Source organism: Staurois parvus, unplaced genomic scaffold, assembly GCF_062004578.1.
Source record: "Staurois parvus isolate SC_StPar_1 unplaced genomic scaffold, SC_StPar_1.0 ptg000472l, whole genome shotgun sequence".
NCBI lineage: Eukaryota > Metazoa > Chordata > Amphibia > Anura > Ranidae > Staurois > Staurois parvus.
The window spans coordinates 688,375-708,279 of NW_028318268.1; the positions used below are offsets into that span (position 1 = coordinate 688,375).

The 19,905-nt window shown below is 41.1% G+C and overlaps 1 protein-coding gene across 1 annotated transcript in view; it reads right to left on the reverse strand.

Annotated features, from left to right (window-relative positions):
• FURIN (furin, paired basic amino acid cleaving enzyme) overlaps nucleotides 1-19,905 on the reverse strand; it is a 337,561-nt gene that overhangs the window by 29,041 nt on the left and 288,615 nt on the right. The window contains exons 10-14 of the mRNA XM_089689379.1: nucleotides 17,367-17,467; nucleotides 14,073-14,176; nucleotides 12,525-12,642; nucleotides 3,613-3,792; nucleotides 1,826-1,950 (exon numbers count right to left, since the gene is read on the reverse strand). Coding sequence (XP_089545505.1) covers nucleotides 1,826-1,950; nucleotides 3,613-3,792; nucleotides 12,525-12,642; nucleotides 14,073-14,176; nucleotides 17,367-17,467 — 628 coding nt within the window. The remainder of the gene's footprint in view (nucleotides 1-1,825; nucleotides 1,951-3,612; nucleotides 3,793-12,524; nucleotides 12,643-14,072; nucleotides 14,177-17,366; nucleotides 17,468-19,905) is intronic.

The following is a 19,905-nucleotide window of genomic DNA, read 5'->3' on the forward strand; positions in this document are numbered from 1 at the left end:
GTCTCCAGTAACACCGATCAGACTTTGAAATCATGCAACTTCACTGGAAGTCGCACGGTTTCAAAGTCAGATGTCATTCCGACTTGCGATGAGACTTGCAAGGCATCTGTGGCTTGCAAGACACAGAAGTCTATGCAAGTCACACCTGAAGTAGTGCATTGCACTACTTTAGAAGTCAGTGCGGAATCGCACCAATATGACCGCTTTAATTGCAGACAACAGGGTGCAACTTGCCATGCGATTTGAAACGTGCATGGTAAGGCAAATCGCATATCAAGTCACACCCGGGGTGTCTCGGCTGTAATAGTGAACTCTTGCTGTTAAGCAGCTACAGCAACTGCCTTTTTTTGGAATAAGGTTTTAGATAAATCAATAAAAGCTGATCATTGTAAGCACCATTGTCAGTGGGCAATGTTTTCTCTCAACTCTCTAACTGCCACTTTTGCTGGAAAGCTTGGTCTGTTAAAAGAAGCTGAAAGGTAACAGACTTACTGGCAGAATCAACAGTAAAAATAAAGAAAAAAGGTCTAAAGTAAGAAAACGAATGCAGCCACCACATCTAAGAATTGTTGAGCTGCAATATATTCATTTGTTTTTGCGTTTTAAGGATACATTCACCTTTAAAAGCAAAAAATAATAAATGCACATATTTTTGTAGGAAACAAAATGTGCAGTTCTTGTTTTTTCCTACAGGAGTCTGCTAAGCTGTAAGGGCTTTCAATTAGAAAACTGGAGGAAGAGTGAATGAACTACAGGCGCGCTATTCTGCACACTCGCAGGCCATTGAGAACTACAGGTCTGTCTGCAGCTGTGGCAGATGGGACTTGTAGTTCATTCACAGATCTCTGTGAACGAATGACACAGCCGTGCGGGCAGAGCCCCACTGATTTTAAATGTGACAGCCGCTGCAGGGAAGAAGAACCCCTTTCCGCCGTCATGGGGAAAGAGGGGGTATGGGGGGGGGGGCATAGCATCAAATATGGTGAACTTAGCCTTTAATGGCACTAATTGTATAAAGGTGTGTGCATTTAACTTGTTTATGATTTAAAGTGCATCAAAATCCAGCTTACCATTGCTTAGATGCGGTGGCTGCATTAGTTTTCATTTTTGCCCTTTAATTGTTACATAGTTAGTCTGGCTGAAAAAAGACGAAAGTCCATCCGCTCAACCATAGAAAAAAAAAAAAAAGTTCTAATCCTATACCCACAGTTGATCCAGAGGAAGGCAAAAAAACCCCCCAGCAATGCATGATCCAATTTGCTCCTGCAGGGAAAAAAAATTCCTTCCTGATCCTCCGAGAGGCAATCGGATATTCCCTGGATCAACTTTACCTATAAATGTTAGTATCCAGTTGTAGCATAGTAATCCTGCCATTAACACACTTCGTGTACTAGGGTGACAACCATACTGAGCATTGTTGTCACTCTAGGACAGGGAGGTGTTGGGACTACATAACACCTCCCTCTCTTTGAGATAGCAGGAAACACTGTTGACTGATAACAGTCAAGGGGCAGAGATTACAGAGATTTATCAGCTCACAAAATGTCTGACTGGATGAACAGCTTTTTTGTTGAACTGATATAATAAAATGTGTTCAATGGTAAATGTATCAGACCAAAAACCAGTAAATCGGGGAATGTATTGTTAGAGCGTACATACACTTTAGCCATTTTTAGCCCGCTTGGATTTCCCAGGCCTGATTGGACAAGGATAATAAAGCCAGGACTTGAACTTTATACAATGACATTAAAAGACAAAGTTCTTTACTAAAACTGCTCCCAGCTTCGTCTCTTCATACAACCAGCAGGCTCAGGATGGAACTTACCATAGTTATTGTTACCACTGGTGTTTTCAATCTCCAGTACCCACTCTCCTGCTGGATCCTCATCCCATGAATGTGTCGTCATAAAAGCCCAATCATTGAAGCCATCTGCAGAGTAATCATGGATCCTACATGCACAAAACCAAGAGTACATCAAAGGGAATGCCAATTTCACGGACAGTTGATACTCAATGGGATACACTTACAATGCCCCCAATAAATCAGATCATTGAAAACCGCAGGGTGGTGGTCTCCTTTAATACCTACATACCAATGTCTTCATTTGAAAAACTTTTTTTAAACCTTAACACAATGCACCGCAACTCAAGGAAGGTGCGTTGTGGTGGGCAGCAGCAAAGATACAGGCTACCGTGGTTGTTGATTGGGTTGCTATTCTAAATGAATATCACCACAATGCAGGGCACATTGGGGTGGATTTACTAAAGGCAAATAGACTGTTACGCTCAGTTTCCCTCAGTTTTTTTTTTTAAAGAATACCCATTCAGGTGCAAGGGGAAAAAAAGCATTTGTACTTGCATATGATTGGATGGTGTAAACCAGTAGAGCTTTACCACATTTACTAAGTTCTGTGTAAAATGAGTGCAACTGCACTTGTAAAGTCTATTTGCCTTTAGTAAATCTACTCCATAAGAACTGGTAAGTATAGGTGTAAATATTTACATTTACCCAGTAAAATGAATAATACATAGAGATTAAACAAATCATAAGTTGTATGTATTTGGCAGGGGCGGACTGACAACTCATGGGGCCCCCGGGCAATAGGGGATCGTGGGGCCCCTGTGTCCTTACCCACACTCAAAAAAAGCCTATAAAAAGGTACCAGGGGCATCTCATGGGGCCCCCTACTGACCCCGGGCCCTCGGGCAGTGCCCGAGTTTCCAAATGGTCAGTCTGCCCCTGGTATTTGGGCAGCACAGTGGCTAAATGGTTAGAATTTCTGCCTGGCAGTATTAAGGTCGTTGGTTCGAATCCCAACCACGGCACCACCTGCCTGGACTTTGCATGTTCTCCCTGTGCCTGCGTGGTTTCCTCTGGGTACTCCGGTTTCCTTCCACACTCCAAAGACATGCTGGTATGTTAACTGGATCCTGTCTAAAATTGTCCCTAGTATGTGTATGTATGAATTTAAGTTAGGGGCCTTAGATTGTACGCCCCTTGAGGGTTAGGGACTGAGGTGAATGTACAATATATATGTAGAGTACTATGTAAATGGACGGTGCTCTATAAGTACCTGTAATAAATAAAAATGTATCTGCAGCTCTCTCTTCTCTACATCCATTCAAAGTTCAGAATTTACACAGCTTTTTAAAAGTTCAGAAGGCAGGAGTGGGGATCTGATGTCACACAATGCACAGCATAGAGCAGGGAGCGGAGTGTAATCTGAGACCTGAGTGGAGTGAATGGACATCCCCCCTCTACACAGTCTCATAAGGAAACATGCACAGCTGAGGCTGTCAGTCACCTACTGTGTGCTGTAAGGAGGGCAGGGCCATCTCCTGGGATTGTTTGGTGTAGGTACAGACTGTCAGAAGGGACTCATGCAGAAAGCAGAGGAATGTGAGAGGTGACAGAAATCACACTCTGTGCTTTGCATTGAGACAAGCACACACTATAGAAGGATATGCTTTGTCCCATTTTTCATTTCAGACGTTTACAACCACTTTGTAATTTCAGCTAGATCCTGAAAGGATTAATTTTGGTTTTAGACAGACAGTACCTTGCAAAAAAAAATCTTTTTAGACTTTGTCAACTTTTGCCAGTGCGGTTACCTAGGTGCCAGCAGACAGGAGCGAGTGCCCAAAGGACTTGTCAAGTAAATAGCAAGATCTCCCCTGCGGTTGTAGGATAAGGTTAGCCTGGCTTGGACATGCTCCAGAGCGCTGATGTAATTGGCCATTCCAAGGCACGGCTCCACTTTTCTTCGGACTTCCAAGCGCTTTCCTATGTCCCTAGGAAAAACACATTGACAAGCATCCACTTAACGCCAAATAGTGATCTTATTTGCGGTTATGAATAAAGAATGTAAATTATTTAGGTCACTAGCCTTGGGGAGAGCACATGAACTGGAAGCAGAGACACGGCTCAAAACAATGAGTAGTTAATGTAGCTATGGCCAAAGGAACATGAAACAATTCCAATATATCCGATTACACACTTGATTGAACAAGCAGGTGCACACAATGGGAGAAGGCACAAATCACAATATCAGGGGCCAGTCCTGCATAGCTGGACTGAAAGGGCCAATCGCTCAGTGGACAAAGCAGCCAATCAAAGCACAGGAAAGAATAGACCAACTGCATTGGTGACTCTCCAGACTCTACTGTTTGGCAAGTCCAATGCATGCTGTGCCAGGAGGGAGTTAGGGCAAAGACAGCAACCTGGATTTTGTGCCAAAGAGCCAGGTGTTCCTTTCACTCCCCGCTGTCCATTGTTCTGCCAAAAAACATGGTGTGCCCAAGTCAACCTCACAAAAATATTGCAGTATAAGTAATCACACCAAGTTATTTATCAAATATAGCTTTAGGCTCCATGCATACTAGGGGGCTTTTTTCAGCTCAAAATCGCCGGATAAAGAAAAAACGGTAGTAGCGTTTTAGTAGCATTCAGAAGCGTTTAGGAGCGTTAACATTTTATTCACGTTTTTACAGTGCATGAAGAGGAAAATAAAAAAAAAAAAAGCTGTGTTTAGCAGCATTTAGCATTTTTTTCTGCTGTAAAAATGCTCCAAACAAAACTCTACAAAATCTTTTTTTCTGCTCCTAGACCCTGAAGCTCAAAAAATGCTAATAGCCTATAGTACTGTGCATGGACACATATGAGAACACTATTTAGCTTCTAGGAGCTTAAAAAAACTGCTAGTGTGCATGGAACCTTACACGGCTTTCTCAAAGACAGCAATATGTCATCATCCACAAAGAAGAATACACCATAAAGTGCACTGTATGTATCACAAAGTGTTTGTTTTTTTTAGATAGGTAAAGGAATAGTTTCAACCCATCAGCTTGTGTTTGGCTTCTGGTGTACCATTGGGTTGATTTCCTAGATTGTAAGCTCGAAAGAGTAGGGCCCTCTAACCCCTCGTGTGCTGTTTGATGTTACTGTTCTGTTTCATGTATTGTCCCCCCTCTATTGTACAGCGCTGAGCAAACCCTTTGGCGCTATATAAACTCGATAAATAAAATAAATAAATTTCCCTTCCTGCCTAGGCAGTGGTTGTCAAACAGTAAGTTAGGAAGGTATGTATGAGTAGAGCATTGATCCCTAGGTTTAGATCAGTCATTGTTCTCACATCAGAGAATGGCTCACAAAATTTAAACAGAACTAAACCCATTGATTTAACAGTTTCCCAAAACAGATAAATTCAAGGCATGTAGTGAATGACTGTCGCAGATGTTGCTGCTCTCAACCGACCCATCAAGCTATTAAATGGCTAGTGTCATAACGGACCTCATGTTCAGCACCCCAGCAACTGCAGATCAAACAGAGGCGAAGATGGCAGCTTCCTTGGCTGCAAAGAATAGGAGGGTTTAGTAATACAGGAGGGTTTTGATATACAAATGCGCATAAATATTGCGTATCTGGTGAGTGCGCAATCTTTACTATATTTTCTCACCTCATCCACGGTTCCAGTCATTGGACGCCTCAAGACCATCAGGGATCTTACTCACATTGTCACTTTGGACTTGTTTTATTCAACTGGTTACATATCTCTCACGATATAAACCACTTATTTTAGTGGCATATATATTTGCACAATGTCACTTTATTAATTATTTATATATGAATTTATTGTTTTAGTTATTTATGTATTATCCTTGGGAATTTTATTAGCGCTGCACCCCCTCACTTTATTACTATTTACTTGAAGGTCTTATACGGTGCCTTTGGTGCATAGCAGCTATTTTATTACGTTAATTTAGCACTCACTTATTTCCACTTTTAATAGGAGGGTTTAGTTCCGCTTTAAAGCAAGATGATGAAAACTAAAACAACTGCTTGTTCACAGGACCCCTATCAGAGCTTTGTAGCAACATGGAGGATATGGACTGAATTCTCTAATTCCGCTCATCTTCAGTCTTTCATTGATTTAATCTGCCGGAGCAGGATGGCTCATCATGCATGGTGGGCTTCACCCAATGGGATCCACTCCACTTCACCCAATGGGATCCACGCCACCTCACCCAATGGGATCCACGCCACCTCACCCAATGGGATCCACGCCACCTCACCCACTTCTTCCCTTCCATGTCTCATCCCCACTTGATCCCTGATGCTGGTGAGGGAGAGATGTCTACTCATGTGCCAGTTGAATCATAAGCATTTAATCCAAGCCCATCCAAACGCCTTCTCCTTACTATGGCTCTATATTATTTGTATTATCTGGTTCCAACATTTTTATTTAAACTCCATTGGGGAGCTCACTTCCCACTCATGCCTTGTCTTTGTGTAGTGTATACTGTGTCAATCATCAAAGTTAAATAAAAAAAAAAAAAAAAAAAGTTATGGAGGTTGCCAATGCTGTTGTTTTTAATGTATTGCGGACCTTCTGGCTTACCTGCACAGTCACTAACCTAGAACAAGTATGCCTATTAGGAAAGTCAGGTGTACTTATCTGTACCTGTCCCGGGTTTGTCATGCTAAGTAATGAAGTAACAGCCAGGCAATGAAGTATCTGCAGAATTAGGTCACTGCAATAGCAGACTTCATGTTCTTACAGGTAGGGTTTTCTCTAAAGCAGAACTAAACTCTCTCAATCAATATTAAAGGTGATACAAGAGACATTAAAAAAACAAAGGAAACATGTCATACTTTCCTGCTCTGTGCAGTGGTTTTACACAGAGAAGCCCCGATCCTCCTCTTGGGTCCACTGCAGCCTCTCCTGGCCCCCTCCTCCTGCCGAATGCCCCCAAAGCAAGCAGCTGCCGATGTGGGCACCCAAGCAGGCCTGCTCACGAGCCACTGCTCTGCATGTCTATTCACACACAGAGCCACGGCTCAACCCCACCCCCTCTCTCCGACTATCTCACTGGCTGTGACTGACAGTAGCAGGAGCCAATGACTCCTGCTGTGGTCCCAGCCAATGAGGAGGGAGAGTCCCCGAAGAGCCAAGGCTATAGTGCACATCGCTGGATCGAGATGGGGCTCAGGCAAGTATTAGTGACTGCTGCTGCACACAGAAGGCTTTTTACCTTCATGCTTTATAACCACTTTACCTATGTTTAACCCTTATGCTGCTGGCATTAACAAACAGATAAGGTGGTATATTATATTTACTTGCTCTAAATCTTTTTCCATTTCTTCAGTTGCTTCCTGGCCAAAATGATGTCATACATCCCAGGAATCTTCAAGGGCATTTTTTTTTCTGTCATCTGCAGGAGGGTCTTTCAACTAAGCACACCCTCCTGCCAACATGCCTGAGCTAAGGGCAGATGGATTCCAGAAAGTTAATGCTACATGAATCATCTGCCCTTACTCAAGATGGTCATGGCTAGAAATGCTTTGGGGGTGTTTTCTGCAAGTGATTTCTCAACAAAATAAAGCATGGAGACATGAATGAATGGGAGAGTTTGCTGTGAATATTATAAATAAAATGAGTGGTTTTAGTTTGCGTTGCTAAGATACCGTTAATTCTAAATGCGAAGATGTTTAAACAATATAATGACATTTTTTAACCTCTCTACTTTTCATTTTCTTTGAGTATATTTAATAAGCAGGAAAAATGACCTTCATTTTTAGGGCTAAATAACCCTTCACAACTATCTTGGACACCCCATGATGTTACACATGGGACAAGATGGGACAGTCCTCCAGAAAGCAGAGATGTCCATTGCATGCAACTCAAACAGCAGATGAGATACATAAAATAAAGATTTGTAAAAATTAATTTTTACCAGTTTGCTGAACCCTAAGCCACAAGCAGAGTAAGAGATGGAGCTGCAGCTGTTTTCCTCTGCAGGGCTCCATTCATGCTCAGTTGGACAGAAGCCTCATTGAGCCTTTGGCTCCGACCCAGTGAGGTGTGAATGGTTTGTGTGTCTAAATCCCCCAAAGAGCCAAATCCAGGTAATACACAGTCTGTTCCCAACACTAACTGAGCATTTATGTGTTAGTGAGGAGCAGCACCAGGAGCTGTATCCGTTTACATGTGCTCTGCAAAGACAAAATGATAAACTTTTCTGGGAAACTCTGAAGAATGGAAGTCTTGTTCACTTGCTCAGCGCTATGTATTGCCATGGTTTGATGGCACCATTAAGTGCTGGTTTAAAAGGGTAGATGCAAATTAGCAGTGCCATGTACTCCGATCAGGCCTAATTTACATGGGCTTTAGGGAAAAGGCCTTTGGATGAGCGGTTTTCAAGCTTTACAATGCTCACCAAATGCCTATCCGGTTTCACTGTAGAGAATGAGGTAGTACACACAAGTACACAGTGGGCATTTGTGTTGCTTTGCATGAGAACAATATGGCTTATACCATTTTCTAGGCATATAAGCTTCAGAAAGTACATGTAAATTGTAACATCAAAAGGGGAAACTTCTTTTTTAATTTTGGATAGAGTAAGGGAGGGTTATAACTCCTGTTTTTAGCCATCTGTGTCTCATTGGGGAGATTTCCCTTCACTTCCTGTCCCATAGTCAAACAGGAAGTAAGAGGAAATCCCTGGTCATTACCACAACTAGTATCCCTGTTGAAAGATGGGAGTCTACCCTGCTACCCCCCACCCCACCACCTTTAATATGGTTCTGGGGACAACCTAACATTTTGGAATTTCTTTCACTTTCAGTGATAACAATAAATTGAATAAATGGGGGGGGGGGGGGGGGGAGGTTTAATCCCTCTTCACTCTATCCAAAACTAAAGAAAAGGACTGCCTTCAGTTTTACATTGTCATTTTTAACGTTTTAATTCTGAAGAGGAAGACTAAAAGTAATGATAATTCTGTCATAGGGGCCTAGGTCAGGGACTTCTGTTTATAAGGTGACACGCTCTCTCCCTGTCTCCTAACTGCTCTTTTGCATTTTCCCTGTCACATGGAGACTACAATGCACATTGCAGGCACGGTCCTCCATTACAACCATCAGAAAACCAGCCCTGAGAAATGCCATCAGCCATCCCTTGAGTGTATGTACAGTGAAGAAAATAAGTATTTGATCTCCTGCTGATTTTGAATGTTTGGGTCATAGGCAGCACTCCTCCTTCAAACACGGCGAGTTGAGTTGATGCCAAAGAGCTCGATTTTGGTCTCATCTGACCACAACACTTTCAACCAGTCCTCATCTGCATCATTCAGATGTTTAGTGGCAAACTTCAGACGGGCCTGTACATGTGCTTTCTTGAGCAGAAGGACCTTGCAGGGCACTGCAGGATTTCAATCCTTGTCGGCGTAGTGTGTTACCAATTGTTTTCTTGGTGACTGTGGTCCCAGCTGCCTGGAGATCATTGACAAGATCCTCACGTGTAGTTCTGGGATGATTCCTCACTGTTCTCATGATCATTGACACTCCACGAGGTGAGATCTTGCATGGTGCACCAGACCTAGGGAGACTGACAGTTGTTTTATGTTTCTTCCATTTGCGAATGATTGCACCAACTGTTGTCACCTTCTCACCAAGCTGCTTGGGGATAGTTTGGTAGCCCAGTCCAGCCTTGTGTAGGTCTACAATCTTGTCCCTGACATCCTTGGACAGTTCTTTGGTCTTTGCCATGGTGGACAGTTTGGAATCTGATTGTTTGATTGCTCCTGTGGACAGGTGTCTTTTATACAGGTAACAAAATGAGATTAGCAGCACTCCCTTTAAGAGACTGCTTCTAATCTCAGCTTGTTACCTGTATGAAAGACACCTGGTAGCCAGAAATCCTGCTGAATGATAGGGGATCAAATACTTATTTCCCTCATGAACATGCAAATCAGAGCATAATTTGTTAGACATGCATTTCTTTTGAATTTTGAGTTGCTATTCTGTCTCTCAGTGTTGCAATACGCCTACCAATCAATTTTTAGACTGATCATTTCTTTGTGAGTGGCCAAACATTCAAAATCAGAATGGGATAAAATACTTATTTCCTTCACTGTATGTAGACAGAAAGGGGCTGCAAAGCAGCTGCAGGAGAGCAGCAGCACTAAGATGCAACACAGGATGAAACAAAAGTTGAAAACAAGAATTTTTTTTTTTAAATGGCAGTTGTATAGAATACCCAGTGCTTTAAACAAACTAAATAGTATTTAGTTAAAGCCCAAATCTAGTAAACTAAAAAATTACCCTTTGCACTAGATTCCATGAAATGTATCCAAAATTTCTGGCCTATGGTATTCTGGATCGGCTTCTCTACATCATCCAAACTTCAACCCTTTTTCTATCACACAGTACCTAGTCCATGGTGTTGACAACTAGGACAATTTCCCAGTTGGGACCCTTACTTTTCCTTTACCCTCTATGCGCTTTATATTCCTTTACTTTTTCCTTTCCCCGTTTTCTTCTCTTATCTTCCTCTTGGAGGTACCTGCAACGCGCCTATTAAGGACTGGTAACCTTAGTTATTAGAGGGGTACTCTGGAGTGACAATCTATTAACTGTCTTACGTACTTAGGAAAGAGTGGTTGGGTTTTACGATCCACCTGTGTGTACCTCTACTGGAATAGCTATACCAAAGCTTTTCTTCTGTACTGATGTACCTTCTATTTTCTGTGTTTCTAGTGACCCCCCCAAGTTGGCGTGTGTTTTCTTACTGGAAAATAATTTGTTTTAAAAAAAAAAAAAAAATCAATTACCCCTTGCAGTGGGGCGATAATTATCCATTTAGAGAGTAAAGAAGATTTACTTATCCAATCTTCCCTGAAGCGTCTGCACCTCTTTGCTCCACCAAGTTTAGGATCCTGATGCCATCAAGACCAAAGCAGGGTTCACAGCCTGGTGCTGAGGCACAGTCCACCACCGGATCGCAGGGGAGCGGAGGATCAGGAAAGTAAAACATTTCTCCTCTCCGCTGAATAAAACGAGCTATTAACCCTTGCAGTGCGGTCACAGTGATCATTTTTAAGTTGCCCCTTGTTGGGGTTTAGGGTTACATCTGCTTTTAGTAAGTTCCGGGGCAAGTTATTTTGTTGATAAAGATTTTGAACAAAAATTTCACAACACAATAGAAGTAGTTTCCATTTAATAGGACTGGAAACTCTAGCCAAGTCCTCGATCGCAATAGTAGAGCTTGCAGACAATTTATTATAATTGATAACCTGCCATTTACCCCTAATTGGTGGGATAGCTTGCGTGCAATCAGAACAAAGCTCAATACTTACAATCACGCTGCTAGCAGTGACACACCTCCATCCAGCTCCCAGTACATTGGTTCTATCAGAGGCTGCAGTAATTAAGGTATAGTGTGCAGCGCAGCATGAGGAAAATGACTCACAAACCCATCACACGGAGATTGTGCTGACCCCATAAAATAGAGGCCAGCGTTCATGAACAAGACTACTGTGCAATTTGGATCAAAGTTGTGTAGGCCCACACCAAATGTGCTGGCTCACTGAGATGCACGAGACGACACATTTATCTCATAAATGCTTGCGGTTACAGGCACGGTTCCATGGCTCACAATAAATTCCACTTCAATTCATCGGACAATTCATCTTTCAATGTGCGTTGTAAATTATAAGTGCCATTCCTAAAAAACACAGCCTGGTGCAGAATGTGTAACTGCCACTGAGCCCGGTGTTTGAGATTCCATGCATACTGATAAGCGCTTGCTAAAAGAAGGGTTTCTGGGAAAGAAGTATTATTCCCTTCATAAGTTGAGACAGTATTTTTGTGACGATTGAAGTAGAACATACATACTTCAGATATAAATACAGTCCTATCTCGACACATCTGGTCTTACCTATTAAAGAGAATGAAATGAAAAAACTGTCTGTGTTCTTCCAGTCATCAAATTGGTTCTCCCTTTTATTCCCCAATGCATTATCTATACAAGGTTTGAAGGGAATTAGCTACTATGGGTCAAAACATTTCTTATACCAGACTTTGATACATGGTGTAGAGCAGCCTCTCACAACCTTTGTAAAATGGAATGGAACCCCTGCTAATAATTACTATGTCTACAACTCACGGTACTTTAGTATAATGGTCATTAGGTAAAACATTCCTTACATTTGTGATCATTAGGAAGAATTCCCCTTGCAGGTAGATAAAAAGATAATTGGAGTCAGTCTGAGAGGAAGAAACTGATAATTCCTCAAGTAAGCCCCTAACATTCTTTGGTGTAATTCTAGAGTTCTATGGCACCCTGGTTGAGAAAGGACGGAGTAGAGTTTCATCAAAAGAAATAAAGTAACACATCTTTACTTGCATCCTCCAGTTGTCAAGTTCTGGAATTGACTAATCATGAAATAATCCACAAAACCACTTTAAAGCAGAATCATTAACAGTACAAAGGATTTATCTTTATATGCAGCATTTTATGTTGACTAGCACTTTACACCCTCATGATTAAGAAACTTGGGTCAAGTTGACCAGCAGTTTGACATTGATGTTTCCAGCATGGTGAAGGTCTCCCTTGTTGAATCTTTCTATTACCTTTTCTCAGCATACATTCCCATGAACGTCTGTTTTCTCTTTGTACTCTGGTGTTACTTTTACAATATTAACAGCTGACTTCAAAAGAAGAGACTGAGTTTCGTTTACTCACTTTGGCTCCGTGAGAATATCAATGACACATTTTCTCTGAGGTCCCACAGTGGTCCAATTTTTGGCCAGAGTCACCATGGCCCCAGCATCCAGTAGTCCATATCCATATGAATGGCTAACTACAATATACAGAATATGCATAATTAGTGAGTTAATTGTATTCAAGTCTATTTATAAATGCCTATTGCCTGGGTGTGTATTATTTTTTTGGGTGGTTTGACAGTGTATATGTGTGTGTGTGTGTGTGTATACTTGCTTTTAGGATTACTTGAAATAATATAAAATAAACCCATGCCAAAAATCTAACATACAAATATATTTGACTTTATTCACTAAGTAGTACTTTTAGAAGTGCCTATTCTTAAAGAAGAATTCCAGGCATCAATATTTTACATAGTTACATTGATTTAGCTTGGACAAATGTAACTATGTACAGTATATATCATACCTGTGGGAGTCTGCTAGAAGCTGGAAATCACTGTAAAAGGCACGGTTACTACAATGATCTCCATGAGCTTTCGGGTTTTGTGCAAAGTGGCTGCGATACTGCATTGTGAACACAGAAGGTCGGCAGTTGGGCACAGGCACAATTCAGAGAATGTTCTGCATTTTCTCAATGAATGGAAAAGCACTCTTTGATTGAACAAGGTGGAGAGCATGACATCACCACTCAGCCCCTCCACCGTTTCAATCGGAGATTGCTTTGCATTCATTACGAAAATGCAAAGCCACCTCTGAATGGTGCTCATGCCAAGTGGGTGACCGCCTGTTTTCACAATGCAGCAGGGAAGCCACCCAGCACCAGACCCCGAAGCAAGTGGAGACTATTGTAGTACCAGTGTCTACTACAGTGATTTCCAGCTTCTAGTGGGATCTCACCAGTATGGCATATGCATAGCTACATTGATCCAAGCTGGACCAATAGAACTATGCAAAAATATCCATACCTGGAATACTTCCTTAGGTGGTAGCCCAACTGAAACCAACTTTGCTAAAGAAGAAAAAAAAAAAAGAAAAAAAAAAGACCAATACAACAAATTCTGATTGTTTATGGGTAGTTGCACTTGAAGTCAAGCCTAATAAAATTTAAAATTGTTGCTCCCCCCACCATATCTATATTGCATACTGTTTATAAAATACTTCAGTGTAAATATATTTTTTTATAATCATCTTCAGTGTGGTCATGTGATTGCTAAGATTCAGCTCCCCGTTTCAGTGACTTGTCAGTAATTGGGGTTGAATTCCTGGAGCCATGACATCACTGACCAGCTTTTATTGCCCTCTTGTTGTCGGCACTCCTTCCCATCTGCTGCAGCAGCCGCTTGCTGAAACCTAGAGATCACGTTGATGCACCAAAGCTGATAAGAAGGTCTTTACACGGAACTCTTTTACAAACAATATGCAGCATGAGCATGAGTAGTGGGGAAGCAACATTTTTAACCGGATTTATATTAGCCTTAACTTCCACTTTGAAAATTAACATATTTTTGTTAAAGAAGGCTTACTATAGTACAGTTGAGAAACTTTGATCTAGATGTGTTCCGATTACCTTTCCGCCCAACTCCATTTGTGGCCCAATCATTTGTGTTAAGATGGGCTGGGTTTGATGTTCGTACAACTAGATGCTGCATATCCCTCCAGGTGAGATTATTACTGAAATAAAAAGGAAAAAGAACGTGTTGCTCTCACAATAGAATCCTATTTTTTTTCCTGAAAATATAGTATTCGGTTCAGATTCGCACATCTGTAACAATTCTGTGGCATATGAAAATAAATATCCTCAAAGCAACCAGGGAGTCTTGATTTTTCATAAATATTTCCCAGGGTGGGAAGTGTAATGGAAAGCCAGTCTACCCTTCCAATTAATATCACAGAAAGGGCTATTTTCCCATTTTTATCACTCAGCTGGTCATCAATGGAGGCATGGGCATAACATTTGAACAGTTTTGACCCAGTTGTACCAAAATCTCATCACGTCAATAAGACCTCAGAAAATAACACTATATATATATTTGGTATAAAAATAATGTCACTATGCAATTGTTCTGATACAGGAAAGAAAGCAGGCAAAGCACCTCACTGCCCAAATAAAGCCAACAGGGACATTACTGACACCAAACCATGAAAGAGTACCCTTTCCCAAAAAATGTGTGAACATTTCCTAAAAATCGCCTTGTATTTTGGGTTCTTGATGGCAAAATATGGTCTTTATCAATTTAAGATGTAAAATATTTGCACTTATGTGGTAATTAAGTGTTTAGGCGGTTGTAAGACCATTATATTCAAGAGAAGCCAATCTCAACCTTTTTAACCTGGAACATTTGAAACAACTTTCCAGGCTCAGGGAACCCCTACTAAACTACTATATCTATAGCTCACAGTATATTGGCATGATGGTCACCGGGAAGAAAGTTACTTACATTGGTGGTCATTGAGAATAATTCTCCCTTACACATCGCTAAAAAGATCTTCGGTGTCAGTGGTTACTGATCTGAGAAACAAGAATTGCCTATTGCTCAAGGAACCCCTGGCAACCTCTGGAGGAATCCTGGTTGAGAAAGGCTGTTCTAGAGAATTTAGGGAATGTCAAAAATGTGACATATCTTTAAGCAGACTTCTGAGAACAGCAGTGAACCAACAATACAACCAGAAAATGTATTTCAGCAGGGATTCTGGATGCCGATGGTTTACAGAACATCTCCAAGTTGCCATAATGCATTTAATTGAGGTTTAGAAAATTACAGTGGCTGCAGATTGAAAGCAAAATGTAATTTTTATTGACATTAAATTACAAACTTGCAAGTGCACTGATTATATATTAGCTTTTTTCTTAAGCTATGGTGTGTTTAAGGGAAACCTGCACTGAGAGAAATAGTGATGCTGTCATTGCTGACTTCTTCCTTAAAATGCTGATTGCATGGCTTTCACCAGCTTCAATGCTGTGAGTATCAGACTTGACTCAAAGCAGGTGCAATCTGCAAATGGCAGTTGGAATCAGAACTCTTGACCTGTATACTTGTTCCAGGGCATTGATCAAAGTACTGAAGCTGTTGGATCAGCTTGATAGCTAGGCAACTAGCAATGTTTAAAAGGAAAGGCTGAAAGATATCAGTGCACAGATTTGTCTCTATACCAGTTTCCTTATATAAATTACAGGTATCTGAAGCAACGGGGATCTTATGTGATGTTTCGATCTGCTGCTTTGGTTGTCATCTGGCCGTGCAGGCCACTCTATAAAAAAGGCAATTAAAAACAAATCATCCACTATTTGAAAGGTTAGTGAACATTCAATATGTGTTGATGAAGGGAGCATAGATCCCAAATCCACACAATATGAATGTTTCTCCTAGACGGATAGCCAGCTTGCTACAGATAGGCAACAAGGAGATCACGGATTGAGTCTCTGCCAGAAGGTTCCCCCAACCCTATACAGAAGATGCACAAAAGCCAATACAGCAACATTCATGATAGATCCCTTTAGAGGAGGAGTTTGTGGTATATGACAACTTATTACTATTATAATGATGCTGGTACATTTTACCTTTTCAAGCTGGAAGAATGTTCCCAACTATGTGTTTGCATTGTAGATGCACTTTAAATGATGTTTGCGCTTATTATTATGCCTAACCAGCATAAAAGGATAAGAACCTAACCTGATATACAGCCTAACCTATTTTCAGCCCTTTCACTTCTGTCTAATCTAATAAGCCTAAAGCTGGCCATATATTGACTGAAAATATCCGGGTCCAGCAGGGACTGGCTGAATTTCGATCTATGTATGGCTATTCTTGTTCAACAGAACTCAATTGTTCGATCGGGAATGTCGGTAAACTTCTTGATCAGCCGCTGCAGCGCTGATTAGTGTATTCTGACAGTCCCAATGTCAGAATACAGTAGCACAGCAGGGAAGATTGTGTGGATGGAGGAATCTGTTTGTCTCCAATCGGCCTGCTGGCTGATCAGAAAAAAATGACCCATCACATTCAGCTTCCATCCAGACCTTTCACCCATCACATTCAGATCTCATCCAGACCTTTCACCCATCACATTCAGATCTCATCCAGACCTTTCACCCATCACATTCAGATCTCATCCAGACCTTTCACCCATCACATTCAGATCTCATCCAGACCTTTCACCCATCACATTCAGATCTCATCCAGACCGTTCACCCATCACATTCAGATCTCATCCAGACCTTAAGCCCATCACATTCAGCTTCCATCCAGACCTTTCACCCATCACATTCAGCTTCCATCCAGACCTTTCACCCATCACATTCAGATCTCATCCAGACCTTTCACCCATCACATTCAGATCTCATCCAGACCTTTCACCCATCACATTCAGATCTCATCCAGACTGTTCACCCATCACATTCAGATCTCATCCAGACCTTAAGCCCATCACATTCAGCTTCCATCCAGACCTTTCACCCATCACATTCAGCTTCCATCCAGACCTTTCACCCATCACATTCAGATCTCATCCAGACCTTTCACCCATCACATTCAGATCTCATCCAGACCTTTCACCCATCACATTCAGATCTCATCCAGACCTTTTACCCATCACATTCAGATCTCATTCAGACCTTTCACCCATCACATTCAGATCTCATCCAGACCTTTCACCCATCACACTCAGATCTCATCCAGACTGTTCACCCATCACATTCAGATCTCATCCAGACCTTAAGCCCATCACATTCAGATCTCATCCAGACCTTTTGCCCATTACATTCAGCTTTTATCCAGACCATTCACATCTGTGTGTTCATAATCAGTCTAGCATCTAAAGGTCACAATGTTTACCACAAGCATGTAAAACATAAAATACATACTTTGCTTCCAAAGCCAGAGCGATAATTCCAGCAGCCAATGGAGCAGATGCAGATGTTCCTGTGTGAGAGTCTGTACACTTCTGTCTTAGATCTGTTGTTACCTGATGGAAGAGAAAACAGCCTGATCAGAACACACAACTCGAATACACCCAACAGGAAACGGGCATGTTACCAACAGCGGGCTAAAGACATACTGTGACAAGTAGCCATGACAGCATTTTTACATGGACTCTACCAGTCTGACCTTTCAGTGTATACATTTACTGAAAAATTATTGCAAACAGATTGAATTATTTTGCTGCTCTTCATTTAGGGAAACATTGCTGAAACAGCATGGTGACCTACAGTAGTAAGATTATGATTTAAACGGTAGTAGATATGATGGCACTTAAAAGACAAGCTCTTAAAAAAAACCTTGTATTTAAAAGGGTATACAAAGCCTTGAATATGCCAGTCAGTATTGTTCAATTACTTATTAAGAAGTGGGAAATTCAGGGATCTCTTGAAACCAAGCCAAGGTCAGGTAGACCAAGAAAGATTGCATCCACAACTGCCAGAAGAATTGTTCAGGATGCAAAGAAAAACCCAAATGTAACCTCAGGAGAATACAGGCTGCTCTGGAAAAAGACAGTGTAAGGAAATATATCTATTAAACTGGCATTCATTTTATAGAATGCCTCCATCTTGAATATTTAACAGCTTTAGTTTTGTTTCTCAGGAATTGCTTTCATTTGGAAAACTGATTCACCTTATATGGTGCCCCTCTGCTACTGCAATTTCTGCTTCTCGCGTAACTATACTGATAAGAGTGTAATGTTTCGTTGGTTATCCTAATTAAGCAATGCCTGTTGAGTTTCTGTATATCACTCATTGTTCAGTGCATTAAACTTCAGAAATATGGCTTAAACACTTCTTTGTCAATAGCTTTATTTCCCTGGATCCGGTGGTGAGAGAAGCGAGGACAGGTTGGCTACATAGACAGAAATTGTGACAATAAGATGGTGTGGTTGTTTTAAAGGAGGACAATACAACGATACTTGAACACAAATTAGCTGCATGGTGGAGCTGCCAGAGCTTTTTTGTGGCATTGGAGCAGTAAAGGCTTCTTTCTGGCAAATCAACCATGCAGCTCATTTTTGTTTAAGTATTGTCTTATTGTCCTCTTTGAAACAACCACACTGTTTTTCCAGAGCAGTGTGTATTACTGCCAAGCTTGCCTGTGGGTTTTTATTTGTATCTTGAATAATTCTTCTGGAAATTGTGGCTACAATCTTTCTTGGTCTACCTGACCTTGGCTTGGTATCAAGAGATCCCTGAATTTTACACTTTTTAATAAGTGATTGAACAGTACTGACTGGCATACTCAAGGCTTTGGAAATCTTTTTATATCCTTTTCCATTTCTATAAAGTTCCATTACCTTGTCAAACAGGTCTTTTGAGGGTTATCATCTGCTCCCCATGGCTCAGTATCTAGCCTGCTCAGTGCATCCATGTGAGAGCTAACAACCTCACTAACTATTTTATACACTGACACCAATTGCAATTTAAAAGCCACAGATGTAGAAAATTAACCTTTAATTGCCATTTTAACCTGTGTATGTCACCTTGTGTGACTGTACCAAGGCCAAACATTCCAGGGTAAATGAACCTGGAGCCAAACAACTATGTGATAATAAATGGCTTCATATGATCACTGCTAGAGATGAGCGAATTTCTCAAAAATTCGATTCGGCTGATTCGGCGAATTCCAGTATGAAATTTGATTCGATGCGAATTAATTCGCTACGAATTTAACTTATTAAAAGGGTTTCTAGGCTTCAGAGAGCCTTTAAATTAGTGCAGAACACTGTACCTTTAATTTAAATGCCCTTGGAGATGAAAACAAATGGAAACAAATAGATACAATGTTTCAACCGCTGTATGGAGTGAATGTCCCAGAACTGTCATAAATAGTCTATTTCTGACAGTTATGGAACATTCACTCCATACAGCGGTTGAAACATGGTATCTATTTTTTTCCATAAATGACATTCTGCGGATACACTTAGAGGAGCGCTGCAGACTCTGACAGCTGTCTCTGACAGCTTCTTCACATGTACAGCGGTTGAAACATCTGTATCCTAAATGGAAACTAATAGATACAATGTTTCAACCGCTAAACATGTGTTCCTTCTGTCAGAGAACTGTCAGAAATAGCGGAGCTCACTGCAGGGACACTTTTGCCGGCTGATCGGGAAATATTCGATTCGCGCACCTGAAGTAGGCAAAATTTCGGATTCGACGCGAATCGAATATTTCCTGAAATTCGACTCGAATTCCGGTTCGCCTGGTTCGATTCGCTCATCTCTAATCACTGCACTTAAATAAAACTGTTTTTTTTTTTGGCATTATCAGTCATATTTTAAATATCAATGCCACAATTTCATGGATTCTAATAGGGTGCGCAAACTATTGAGCACAACTGTATGTATAAATGTGAGTTAGGGAGCTTAGATTGTACACCCCTTGAGGGCAGGTACTGATGTGAATGTACAATATA